The sequence below is a fragment of the Heptranchias perlo genome, chromosome 19 (genome assembly GCF_035084215.1).
Source record: "Heptranchias perlo isolate sHepPer1 chromosome 19, sHepPer1.hap1, whole genome shotgun sequence".
Lineage (NCBI taxonomy): Eukaryota > Metazoa > Chordata > Chondrichthyes > Hexanchiformes > Hexanchidae > Heptranchias > Heptranchias perlo.
Window position 1 is genome coordinate 10,944,599 of NC_090343.1, and position 12,786 is coordinate 10,957,384.

The 12,786-nt window shown below is 41.7% G+C and overlaps 2 protein-coding genes across 6 annotated transcripts in view; both read right to left on the reverse strand.

Moving 5' to 3' along the window:
- Positions 1-5,513, reverse strand: part of LOC137335161 (1-phosphatidylinositol 4,5-bisphosphate phosphodiesterase gamma-1-like) — a 122,546-nt gene extending 117,033 nt beyond the window's left edge. Inside the window, exons 1-3 of one of the 4 annotated variants that reach the window (XM_068000315.1) lie at positions 5,478-5,513; positions 5,216-5,315; positions 2,195-2,298 (exon numbers count right to left, since the gene is read on the reverse strand). In XM_068000315.1, coding sequence (XP_067856416.1) covers positions 2,195-2,277 — 83 coding nt within the window. In that variant the 5' untranslated portion in view covers positions 2,278-2,298; positions 5,216-5,315; positions 5,478-5,513. Of the gene's footprint in view, positions 1-2,188; positions 2,978-4,020; positions 4,296-5,215; positions 5,316-5,477 lie in introns of those variants that run through there. The other 3 variants (XM_068000316.1, XM_068000313.1, XM_068000317.1) reach the window with 3 other exon arrangements.
- A 966-nt stretch (positions 5,514-6,479) lies between these two features.
- LOC137335162 (DNA topoisomerase 1-like) overlaps positions 6,480-12,786 on the reverse strand; it is a 70,962-nt gene continuing 64,655 nt past the window's right edge. For both annotated transcript variants that reach the window (XM_068000319.1, XM_068000318.1), the window contains exon 21: positions 6,480-11,568. In XM_068000319.1, coding sequence (XP_067856420.1) covers positions 11,466-11,568 — 103 coding nt within the window. In that variant the 3' untranslated portion in view covers positions 6,480-11,465. The remainder of the gene's footprint in view (positions 11,569-12,786) is intronic.

The following is a 12,786-nucleotide window of genomic DNA, read 5'->3' on the forward strand; positions in this document are numbered from 1 at the left end:
AGCCCATGGGATCCAAGGGAAAGTGGCAAGTTGGATCCAAAATTGGCTCAATGGCAGAAAGAAAAGGGTTATAGTTGATGGGTGTTTTTTGACTGGAAGGCTGTTTCCAGTGGGGTTCCGCATGGCTCAGTAGTAGGTCCCTTGCTTTTTGTGGTATATATTAAAAATTTGGATTTGAATGTAGGGGGCATGATCAAGAAGTTTGCAGATGATAGAAAAATTGCCCGTGTGGTTGATAGCAAGGAGGAAAGCTGTAAACTGAAGGAAGATATCAATGGACTGGTCAGGTGGGCAGAAAAGTGGCAAATGGAATTAAATCCGGAGAAGTGTGAGGTAATGAATTTGGGGAGGGCAAACAAAGCAAGGTAATATACAATAAATGAGAGGAGTCTGTACTGGGGGAATGACCAGGGTGCGAGAGAGATTAATGGTTTTAATGGAGGCAAGGGCATCAAAGGTGAAGGTGAGGGTGTGATCGAGCAGATCGGTAGCTGCAGAAATGTCGTGGTGAATGGAGCACCAAAGACTAGACAGTTGGGAATTTGAAAGTGCCAGTGCAAGTGACTCAGGGGAGAATTTTTTTTCCAGCTAGCTGAAAGCACGACCACCAATGATAGAGCAATGAAAATCGGGGATGTGCAAGTGGCCAGAATTGGAGGAGCGCAGAGATCGCTTGGGTTGCAGGGCGGGAGGAGATTACAGATGTTTGGTAATTTTGTCACAAATTCCCAACATGGGATGTTGGTGTGAGAGGTTAAACAGCTTTTTATGGTGTTGCCTGAGCGGTATCCCCAAAAAAAAGAGTTGGTATACATTTTGCCAGCTTGGTCTGTGAGGTGCCCCTCACAAATAGGTCCCCATGCAGGCCCATTCAAAAGAGGACAGAGTCTTGACCATGTACAGTTCCTGTGTCACATTGAATTTGCATGTTTCCCATTTTTTTGGTTTTGCATTTAGTTTAACTGGTAGCTGAGGGGGTAGGGCAGATAGGTAGACATGGGGGGGGGGGGGGATGAAGAACATACTGCTGATGGAGGCTGGGAGTATGCACATTTATGTTATAAGCCCCTGATTCACAGAAAAGCGATGTGGCTGATTTATGAAGAGAAACATCATCCAGGAGCCACAAGGAAAAGGGTGGTTGTAGTGTAGAAAATTTGATGGCAATTGATCAAGAGGCAAGCAAGGAAGAGCTTAGATGATGTGACGGAAAGGACAGGGCCTGATGCAATAAACCTATAGCACAAAGCCTGGCTGCACAAAGCAGGTGGCACAAAACTCTTAGCCTGAACCCAGATCAAGGGTTCAGTGATCAATTATCACCTGAGATTTTGTTGAACTTCTTAACATCAATGACGTTGACAACAGCGCCCCCTGTAGATGATGGGTGCCATCAACTATGTAAATCTCAACTGTGATGTGGAGATGCGGTTGACAATTGTAAACAATTTTACAACACCAAGTTATAGTCCAGCAATTTTATTTTAAATTCACAAGCTTTCGGAGGCTACCTCCTTCGTCAGGTGAACATCGTTCACCTGACGAAGGAGGTAGCCTCCGAAAGCTTGTGAATTTAAAATAAAATTGCTGGACTATAACTTGGTGTTGTAAAATTGTTTACAATTGTCAACTGAGATTTCCCTTAAATTGCTGTGTTTTCACAGCCTGACACAACGTTGCTACAGATGCTCTTAATCTGCAGCTGCCAAGTGCTAGTGGGTACAAGGCAACAGCAGTGTTCGAGGTGTTTTAAACTGGGCTGGCGAACATCCAACAGACCGACCGTATCCTACATCTAAGAACTGTTCATTACAGTACGGGGACCAGGCTAGTCTGAGATCTTTATTGGAAGACAACCTTTAAGAAACATTACTTAATAATTATAGTTGTAAATACAGTCCTCCAACTGTTAAAATAAATCAAAACATCATGTTATTCTTTTAAGTTATTCAACAGTATATTAAAATATTTCAGGATTATAAAAGTAAAAAATAACCATTACTAGTTATATATCACAAATGTTTGAACATTGTAAAACACTATCTTAAAGTTCTAAACAGATTATTAAATATTAAAAAAGGTGTTGCCCCATTTGATACTCCCCCTTCCCTCCACTCCCATATATTCTGAGCATTGTGGAATTCTTGTTCATTAATTTGAAGAATTGAATTATTAAAAGGAGAATTACCCTTACGTTTTCTGTCTTGTCCTTTGGGAAGTGCCTCGTTTTCTCTTTGAAGATTGTGAACTCATTCTGTGGGTTACGTCACTCTTCATGTAGAAGGACACCTCAGAGAACTTTAAAACAAGTAGAGAGGACACTGAGCAGGACATGGTGGAATTTCTTTTAGAGGAAGGGAATGGACGACATGGTTGAAGAGTGTTTTTTTAAAAAAGAAAAAGAAACTTTTGAAAGTAGGGAGCAAGACAAAGAGGGCATTTGTTATAAGACCACCAACCCAGGAGTCATTGACCAAAACTTTTGTAGTCAAGTAAGAGAAAAGTCTACCGAAACAGATGCAGTTGTTCCATAGAATTGCAGACATGTTGTGGGTGATTTCAATTTACCTTTAAATTGATTGGAAAAATCTATAAAGGGATGTGCTGGGACTGAGAATATGATCCTGGATACAATATTGCAATGCTACATGAAACGATTGGTCAATGAACCCATATTAAGTAACAACCAGGAGATGATAAAGCAGATAGTGGCCACAGTATGGTGGAGTTCAATATTAGGCTTATAATGGAAGAGAGAAATTCATAAAATTTTACAACACAGGAAGCCATTTGGCTCATCGTACCCAAGCCGGCTCTTTGAAAGAACTATCCAGTTAGTTGCACTCCCCCACTCTTTTCCCATAGCCCTACAAATTTTTCCTTTTCAAGTATTTATCCAATTCCTTTTTGAAAGTTACTGTTGAATATGCTTCCACCACACTTTCAGGCAGTGCATTCCAGATCATAACTTGCTGTATGAAACAAATTCTCCTCATCTCCACTCTGGTTTCTTTACCATGAGATAGGAAGCAAACTTCTGAGGAGGATTGAAAAATGACTAAACCAGACAAAGCAAAGCAAAGGATGGTTGTGTAAGAAGCTGCACTGACATGACAAGGGGTCACTAGCAGGGTGCCGCAGGGATCAATCCCAAGGCCTTTTCCGTTTACAGTGCATATAATTGCTGTGTTAGCCAATGAGTTGGAAGCAGGCGGAGCAAATAGAGTCTCTGAACTCATAACCGAAACTAAAGCAAAGTCTCCCGAGTACAGCCGGATTATTTCTCCAGCAAAATGCAGTGAGTGGATAATTACATACTACAAATTATGTGCGTACAATCAATCCCATTTACTTACAGCAGTGTGGTCTCCAGGCGTGATTGACGGGGGAATTACCCAATCATTTCCATTCTGCCCGGGACTTGTAGTGTCACTATATGCAGCCGTAAATGATTTGGAGCAGGGAACAAAAAGGAAGTTTGCAGATGATATTAAATTGGGGATAGTTAAGCGATAGGGAAGATACAAATTAAATGATCTGGATAGTTTGGGAAGGTGGGCTGAATGGACATTTAGTGTGGACAAATGATACTAGGGAAGCAAAATAAACAGTGGGAATATAAATGCATTGAAAGTTAATATTGAATCTGCTTCCTCCACCCTTTCAGATCATAATAACTCGCTGCGTGAAAAAAATTCTCATCTCACCTCTGGCTCTTTTGCCAATTATCTTAAATCTGTGTCCTCTGGTTACTGACCCTCCTGCCAGTGGAAAGTTCCTCCTTATTTACTCTTATCAAAACCATTCATAATTTTGAACACCTCTATTAAATCTCCCCTTAACCTCCTTCGCTCTAAGGTGAACAACCCCAGCTTCCCTAGTCTCTCTACATAACTGAAGTGCCGCATCCCTGGGATCATTCTAGTAAATCTCCTCCGCACACTCTCCAAGGGTATATAAGTTGCTCAAAAAAGTTGGAACAAGGCAGACCAAAGTGAATAGAAAAATGAATTCACCTACCTTCAGTAGTTTATATTCTTATGTTCAAACGAGCACATCGATATGCAGAACAACACTGGAATGATGGGATTTTGGTGTACAGTGGAGATATGTAAGCCCCACCAGCCCCTACAGTATACATGGTTCATTCTGGTATCCTAATTCCATACTTTTAAAAAAGAAGGCAGCATCAGAGACACCAAGCTAACAAGTAACAAATTGTTCCAATTCTCAGGTTTGGAGGAAGCTTTTTCATGTGGAAATTCATCCTTGGAGCTCCCCCCAATGGCCTCATTGGTAAAGACACTCTTGACACAAGGACAAAGAAAACCTCACTGAAAAGAATAACATGGAAAGGTGCAATGACTCACTTGCTGAGGAAAGTAACATGGATGTTTGGGGAAGACCATGTGGTTGCACCTCTTCCAATGAACAGAGACACCATTCCACAATCATTGCTGGCAGCTTCTCAGCACTGATTTCCTTTGTGAAATTAAACGCCAATAACATTTTAGGCAAAAATTTCACAAAGCTATACATACAGACTTACACTTATTTAGCACTTCTCAGATGTCCCAAAACAATTCACAGCCAATGAATGACTTTTTAAAAAAAAAAGTGTAGTTACAGTTGTTTTTGTAGACAGACATGGCCAAGACAGTCCTTTCTGAACGTCAAACAATACCAATTGGTTCCATCAGCAGAACTTGAAGCTCACCCATTATGCATTAAGAACAAGCACTGATGTGGTGAGGTGCAAAGGTTATTCAAATATTTCCAGGTCAAGTTAGGGCACCCTCCCATCACCTTCCACGTCTTGGCAATCAGCACAGTATGCAACTCGGCCAAAGTTTTGATGCTCATTCCCAAGAATGACCATAGTTGTCTATACCTCATTCTTTCTGGTCTGCAGTACTTACCAGTTATGTGGAGGAATTAAGACTTCAAAGCCTCATTGATGAGGCTGCTGGACAGTTAAGCAATTGGGAAAAGAAGATATAAAGGATAAGACACAGTATGTTATTTTGAACTGGAACTGGCTGGTGGATTGTTTTTTTTTCTGATCCTGTGCTGGGTGAAGTATTGAGTGATGTCATCTTTTCATTCAAGATCTTCTTCAAACACCCACAAGCAGTATTAAGAGTTTGAAATGAGCTGTGCATTCAATGTACCACTGGGAAGTGCAAATTTGTGGCAGTCACCAGACATTACTTACATTGGAATGTAGAAGGCTCAACTCCAGATGGTCACAATCCAAGGCAACATCACCAATCCACAAACTGAATCAACCAAAAGAACTCAAAGTGGGTCATAAACTAGAAGAACAGTAGAAGAGGAAAACAAATATAGACAGCAACCACCTGTAAGTGCCAAGCTAAGCTCTCAAAAGGGAGTGTCACTTTTAGATGATTAATCATTGAGTGAACTTCAAAAAATAAAAGCAAATTGTAGACTTTTAAAACTGGTTCCCACCTTACCGAACCTCTAGGTCAGCTCTGGTTCTGGGTTTCCTTTCTTTGATGTACTAGTCAGTTTTCTCCTTTTAGCTGTACGTTATTTAGACCTTTGGCTGGGAGTCTGAAAACCTAATACAGTTTAATGTCACGTGCTGTATCGCTGCACAAAAGGAGATAAGTTTTCAGACTCTGCTGTGGTTCAGAGGGGCTAGTCCAAGGCGGCTCTGCTGGACTTGGGGGAGATTACATGCACAACAGTATCTTTGTAAGTCTGTGCGTCAACTGCAGTCAAAGAAATGTTTCCAGGTCCACGCTAGTTCATTTAGGGAGCTGCTTCCTCACATGGAGAAAGAAAATTAAAATCCAATGTACATTTTTTGTATGGAAAGGCCATTTCGCTCAACATTTTTTGATTGATCACAAACCCACCTATTCACCATACCTTGTCCCTTGCTCTGCCCAGAAACACATCCAGTTGCCTCTTTAACCCATTATTCTGGCTGCTTCAATGGTCTTCTTGGCAATTTAGTCGTCACATCTATTGCTCTTAGTGCAGAAAAAAAATGTACCACTTAACTCTTCTTTCAACTACTTCCCAATGTTTAGGTTGTTTCTCAGTATTTGAAGCCTTCACCACATAGCCTCCTCCCTCAGACATCCCCTTCATAACTGAACTTCAATAAAGGCTGGATTTAGACTGGGTGCGAGATGGTCTTTTGGACACCTCAGGACTGTAAATACTTTCAGTAGTCTGAGTAACACCGCTGCATTTGCATCAATCTGCACTCAACACCCCTTTTGCAGCTAGACCAAAGTGGCAGCATAAAAGCAGTTGAAGTCACCTCAAAATCTCCACTGTGGCTGCTTCACCTGAGCAACGAAAAAAGGTGCAGAAATGGTACATCAAGTGGAGGGGGGAGGGACAAAAGGAAATGATAAATAATGGAAGGCAGTAAAACACTAAAACCATTTAAAAACTCCAAATTTTCCCTGCCGACACACGCATTCACACCAGACGCTATGTTCATAGTGTACAAGTGTTTATTTAAAAATACAAATGAGCACAGTTCATTGCAGTATGTTAAGTTTACAGAAATAATCTGTAAAAAAAAAACCTGGTACACATCAGTCCGTGAATACTAGCCCATCAGTTAAAGCACATACTAAAGAGGATTTTAGGCAGGAGGAGGAAAAAAAAAGAAAAATGTAAAATTTCCCCATTACAATTCAGACTGAATAAGCATCTTTTAATATATATTTATATATATGTTGGCCAGTTTCACAAGTACATGATAAATGTGCTACAACAGTTCAACAATGATTCATAGACACGAACAGGAAAACCTAACTGGATAGCTGAAGCACAGGAACGTGCTAGGATTGGCGCCCAAACAGGTTGTCAACACAGCGGACCGTGTAAACGCTAAAAGAACTCCAGTTTAAAATATAAATTAAAAAGCCTGCATTTTTAACCCAAGCAGCTTAATTCACTTATGGCTCAATAACCATGGCTGCTTCATTCACACAAGATCAAAGCAGCAACTCATCTTCCCCACCCTCTCCCCAACAAGATCCCAACATTAGGTCTACAAGTTGTGAAAGCTTTAATATTTCATCTCCTATAATGAGGGCATTTTGTAACAACTACCTCTTTCCTACTATAGCATCAAGTTTTTTTTTGGGGGGACGGGGTGGGAGAAGGGAGGATAATGAATATTGCGGCAGTGTTCAAAGGAGCTTAAAATGGAAGCAGGTGGTGTTGGGAGAGGCACAGCATGATACAGGCTCACCCAGAGAGTTCCATGAGATTTCCCACCCAGAGTTCCTTATCTCCAGCTGAGCCATTAGGGAAGGAGTCTTAGAGGTTGGTACAATAGTGGCACAGGCAGAGATTGCGAAGCAGGGCACACACCCATTGCAGATGCTTTTATTTTGTAAACAAGAGAATTTCCTTAACATTTATGATGCCCTTCAACATCTACCCTGCCCCACTGGTGGCTTGGCTTCTGTTGATAGGAGTGGATGTTTAATACAGCAGTTTCTGCTACCTATCTACACCAGGTAGATATCAATACCAGAAAACAGATTGTACCACATAGTGGACCACTCAGATTTCAGCTTTTAAAGTAAGCCCTCCCACGAATCGTTGTGGCTGCTCCAGTTACTATCCAGAGTCCTCCGAGTAACCTATGGGTCAGTGTTCTTAATTAAAAATTTAGTGCATACACTGGATTTGTCCCCACCCAAGTCACCATAACATACCAACCTGGGCTACGTGCGAAGAACAGACATGCGGGTTGGCTACCAAACAGATCACTGGTGTCGAAAGAACTGTACCCCAGCACCAGTTGTCACCTCTGAAGAGTAGATGTTGGCAGGGGGTGGAGGGAAGGAAAAAAACTTCCAGGCCTCCACTCTCAATTTCACTACTTAAGGTTTTTTACAGTAATTCATACTAGGTTAGAGGATGTTAACTACTTCTCGACAAGCTTTGCAGCATCATGTTGCGGACAATGGCGATGTACATCAGCAATCCATTATCAAGTCCCACACATCATCTTTTCTTTAAGGTTCAAAATTCTATACAATTATCCAGAGTGTTGGTCCTGAGCAATTAACACTTTTCCATCCAGTGTCAGCTTCAAGTATCGTTAGTTCACATATAGCAATGAGTTAAGATGCAAACGAAAGCTTTCTCTACAATACTCCAAAAATTGCGCTTTATCCCAAACCCAAAAGATCACCCCCTTTACACCCTGCGTGGATTTTCCATTTCCCACATCAGCTCTCCTCATGGCCTTGGGAGTGAGGCTGCCAATCAGTGCTAATTGAGTCTGTCCCAAACTTACTTCACATGAGACCCTTAACAGTTAAGAGAGAGGGGAAACTTTCGTCCATCAGTCTGGGGCAGAATTAAGCCCAGGTTCAAGTGACATTCTAACTTATTATACTTGTCCAGTCTCTATCCCTTCCCCCTTTTCCCTGCCAATTTATTCTCAACTCAAGTCCATTCTAGTTATAGCTATCGTGTAGAATTCTGGATACAAAGCTGACAAACTTTATATATTATTATTTTTAAAAACCAAAAAGGGTCAATTGTCAGAGAGGCTTTAAAAACACTCGGCAAGTTCCTAAATTGGACAGATAACAAACCATTTTAAAGTCTGTTTCAATTAATGTTGAAAACGTCAAAATCCAACACCATTTATTCATGAAGATGGCACCACTCTCACGGCCACAGATGTCAGGAAGCCACATTGATAGAAAGTACATATGAAGTGACAGTGAACACTGACCAGTATGGAGAGAGCTGGGTAACCAAATGCAAAAAGTCCACATGGACTGCTTGGCTTAGTTAGTTAGTAGGGGGTAAATTTTCCTATCCCTTCTGTTGATCTCAAAATTGAACAAGCAACACCTATACAGACTTTAAAACCCCAACCACCCCCCCCCCCCCAATTTAAAAAAAAGTTACACTGCCAAAAATTGAGAAAAAATAAATAAGGACCTCACTTCTGTTTCAGGTTACCGGGTCAGCTGTCCAGTTAGGCTACAATGATGTAGAGTTTTAATGGAAAAAGTCACAAATACTGGAATTGTAGGCAAGTTCATTCTGGTACCCTTTCTCTCGCGCGCGCACTCTCTAACCTGAGTTGAAGCATTAAAAAGTTGCATGTCTCATAAAAACAAAAAGGAAAACCATTCACAGTTAAAAAAAAGAAAAAAAATTCAACTTAAACCAGTGGACACATTTAAATCAAGTCCCCTTACTCTTTGGTGGCAGGGCCTCTAAACTCGAGTTACTGTTTCCCCAAGTCAAGCTGAAATGTTTTTTTTTTAATTTTATAAATACAACAAAATACATATTCACAGCAATAAAGGCCTCTTAAGATGTCCTTTTCTCAAAATGGTTCCAAAGATCTGGATATAATTATTTAGAGACAACCCAAATAGTTACTCGATGGAGTGCAAGGAGCCTTTAAAATGCACTATGAGGAAGAAAGTACTAATTAACAGCACACCTTTTAAATTAATTACAATCGTTAAGTAAATTAAACCTCGAGCTGTAGATACTTCCTCATTGACAAAAGTCCAAAAAAAATTTAAAACATACAGCTTACAGCTATGTGGACCCCAATGGGCTTTAAGGGCTGTTGGATGTTAGTCACTATCCAATAACTCTGTCTAAAAAGGATTTCATCTCAGTCGCAGAAAAGGAAACCTTTTTTTTGTTTTAAAAAGGGTTAAGAAACACAAGCATACACCAGATAAAAAGGGTCACTGCTTACCAAATGCTCTGGAAGCTACATCCATTACCCCAGATACTCTGCTCCCTCACACACAGGCCGCTTCAGCTACTAGACACTCTAGCATGGGAGGTGCAGCAAATTACTTATGACAGAGTTTCACAGTTTTACATTGCTCTGGGTGTTCCTTTCCTCCCTCCAAAACGGAATGTTTTTTCTAAAATTTCTTGGAAGGTCCATTTATAAGATGCAAAATTTAAAACAGGAAGGGTCAACATTCCACAATTGCTTTTGACCAATTAAACTTTCAGAAACCAAATCAATGGTGGTCATGCCTTCTCTTTGCTACTCCCCCTTCCCCGTTGAAACTCCCAGAGCAACAATTGCAAATTGAAAGACCACGACTGTTCAAACACCTGGCTCACAAGGCACTAGTCATACAGCGAGAACTGGAGCACTCATTCCCCCCACCTCTCCTACAGCAAATGGGAGTTTCAAATCACACGGTCTTTGAAGTTCAGCCAATCTTCCTGGTCAGAGTGACCCAAAATTTATTCCAGTGGAGGTTCTCGCAAGCCCAGTGAAGAAGAGTACCATTCTTTAATTTCACCCGTCCCCCCCACCCTGACTAAATTTAATTGGGCTTCGCCTGCGTGTAGTAGGAACCATTCCAAACGATTAAAAAAGGGATTTAAAAAAAATATATATTTTTTAAAAATTCAGCATAGGGATTAAAATAGGTCACAATCTATCCATTTAAAACAAATGGGTGACCAATTTATATTGGGGAGGGAAAGAAAGCAACGCACATTCGCAGTGGCAGAGCAAGTTGGGTGGGGAGAAGGGCCATAACTACCCCCCTCCCCAGGTTGGCTAACTCAGCAGCGGAGGACCGACTCAGTTTCTCCCCCAGGAACCTCTGTCGCCAGCCAGGAACTGCATCAGCCTCCAGGTCTGTGCAGTTCCTTGCTCGGCCTTCGGACTAGGTTCCCCAGCTTGGTCCCCTACCTGCAGCCCTCCCTGCTGAGCCCTCCGTCCCCAGATGCTTCCCGCTTTGTCTCTGGCCCCGAGTTTCACCCCCTTGGAAACTGAGGCAGGGGGCTAGAGCGGCTCACCGAGGGCACTTCTTGTATGTCAAAGTCGATTCAATCTGGAATTTGCCCCTACCCCCAATCTATTGACCCTAGCTCCGCCACTGCATATTCCTAATAAAACACATTCTTACACAAACCATCCTTCCAGTAAAATCTAAAACCTTCCTTTCGCTCACAGGAAATCCGTGTATACAATCTTTTTGCACAATTAAAAATCAAACCAAACCGAATGCTCGACCCAGGTTCGCGTTCCAGTTGGGTGGTTTAGGGCACAGGTCAGTGACAAACGTTAAAAGATAAAAAGAAAAACCCTTCAAGAAAGAAAAACACAGGATAGCGAGCATTCAGTCTCCAGTTCAGGCTGAACAGTCACTGATTCTTCACCAGGGTGCAGCAGTGACCAGTTTTAAAGCAGGTGCACTTTTAATTTTTTTTTAAAACAGGACTGCAGTTCTCAATTTAAAAAAAAAGTTATTGCAAGGTTCTAACAGTATAAATGCACCAATCTAATCAGTGCGAATATATATATATTTGTTTTGCTTTTCTTCCTCTTAAAACAGTAGCTATGGAACCACAGAGTTTTTCTTTTTCCTCGTTACATAAAAATGTATCTCTTCCAGCTCGGAGTGGCTTAGGCCGGTCTCACTCAGCTTCAGCCACATCAATGGTTAAAATTCAAAGTCGGCATCTGCCATATCAATGGCCCAGGCAAACTTCTCACGCTGGGTTTTGTTGTAGATCTTCTCGACTGGGATGTCCCATTTCTTACTCCTAAAAAAAAGGGAAGAAAAATATAGAAAAGTCAATACTGAACAAAACATTGGAGATGGCCTCAGACTCCCATTAGCTTTTATTAATTAAACACATTTTCTTGTGCCGCAAATCAGCCAGCGAGCGAAGTGTTTGGTCAACGTACCAAGGGGCAGGATCTGTTTCCCCACCTCGTTTCCCACTGGGAAAGTTCTGGTGAGGGGTCACTTTTGCCCATTTAGTTTATGCGGGGAGGGGTGGGGTGGGGAGAAAAGAGAGAGAGAACATCCATTAACCCACGACATTCTCATTTTCTGGTGGTTGGCAACAGGTTTTGCGGGGGTGGGGGATAGAAGGGAACGGAAAATACAGTATTCATGGAAGTAAAGTCTACTTCTGATTAACATTAAGTACGTCCAATTTTCCTATGCTAACCATCCCACGCAGTTAAACAAAAACACCACAAGCTGCGGCATTCCAGTCACTGCGACACTCCTACTCGGGGACAAATATCACAAAAATTAGTGAGATTACTTTAAGAGTAATTCCTTAGATAGCTGACAAAGTTAGCAGCATCGGAAAGCCCTTCTGCGACCTCATTGACTCAAACCATGCCACATTCGACAAACTCCTTCCTTCCCTGGGACGCAGGCCTTAGCTTCTGGAATGCTGAGTCGATGAACCCCGTCATGGCAGGGTTATCGGTCTCACTTGGACCTTCGGTTCTGACTGAACGCACCGTACACACGAGTGACTGTATCTGAGCTGGCTTCCCCCTCATCTTTCTCAACCTCAGATTACCCGCAATTAAGTGACAATCTTAGCTCTGCCTGTAACAGACTAGTGTAGCCACAATTGCGCTTCTAACCTCTGACACTCTGTCCTTAAAAGGTAGCTTGTACTGGTAAGGATACTTCTTACATCGGCTAGGTAAAAGTTCTTGCAGAAGGAGGAAATAAAAGTCTTCTGATTAATACAAAAAAAAACTGCTACTTCTACCAAGCACAAAGAAAAACTCAGCTTCTGAGTGACCCCATGTGTCATAAAGGCTCTCCCCATTTTGTGTCAATCACTAGCAAGTCACTACTGAAGCATGGAATTACAGACAGGTCAGCTCCACTTTTACAACCCCCTCTTACTCTAAAAAGGGACCCACACAAATGCGAGCAGTCATGACCTGTTTAAGACTCACTAAGTGCTTATTCTCTGAACTCCAGCCAGGGATAATAACTTTACAAC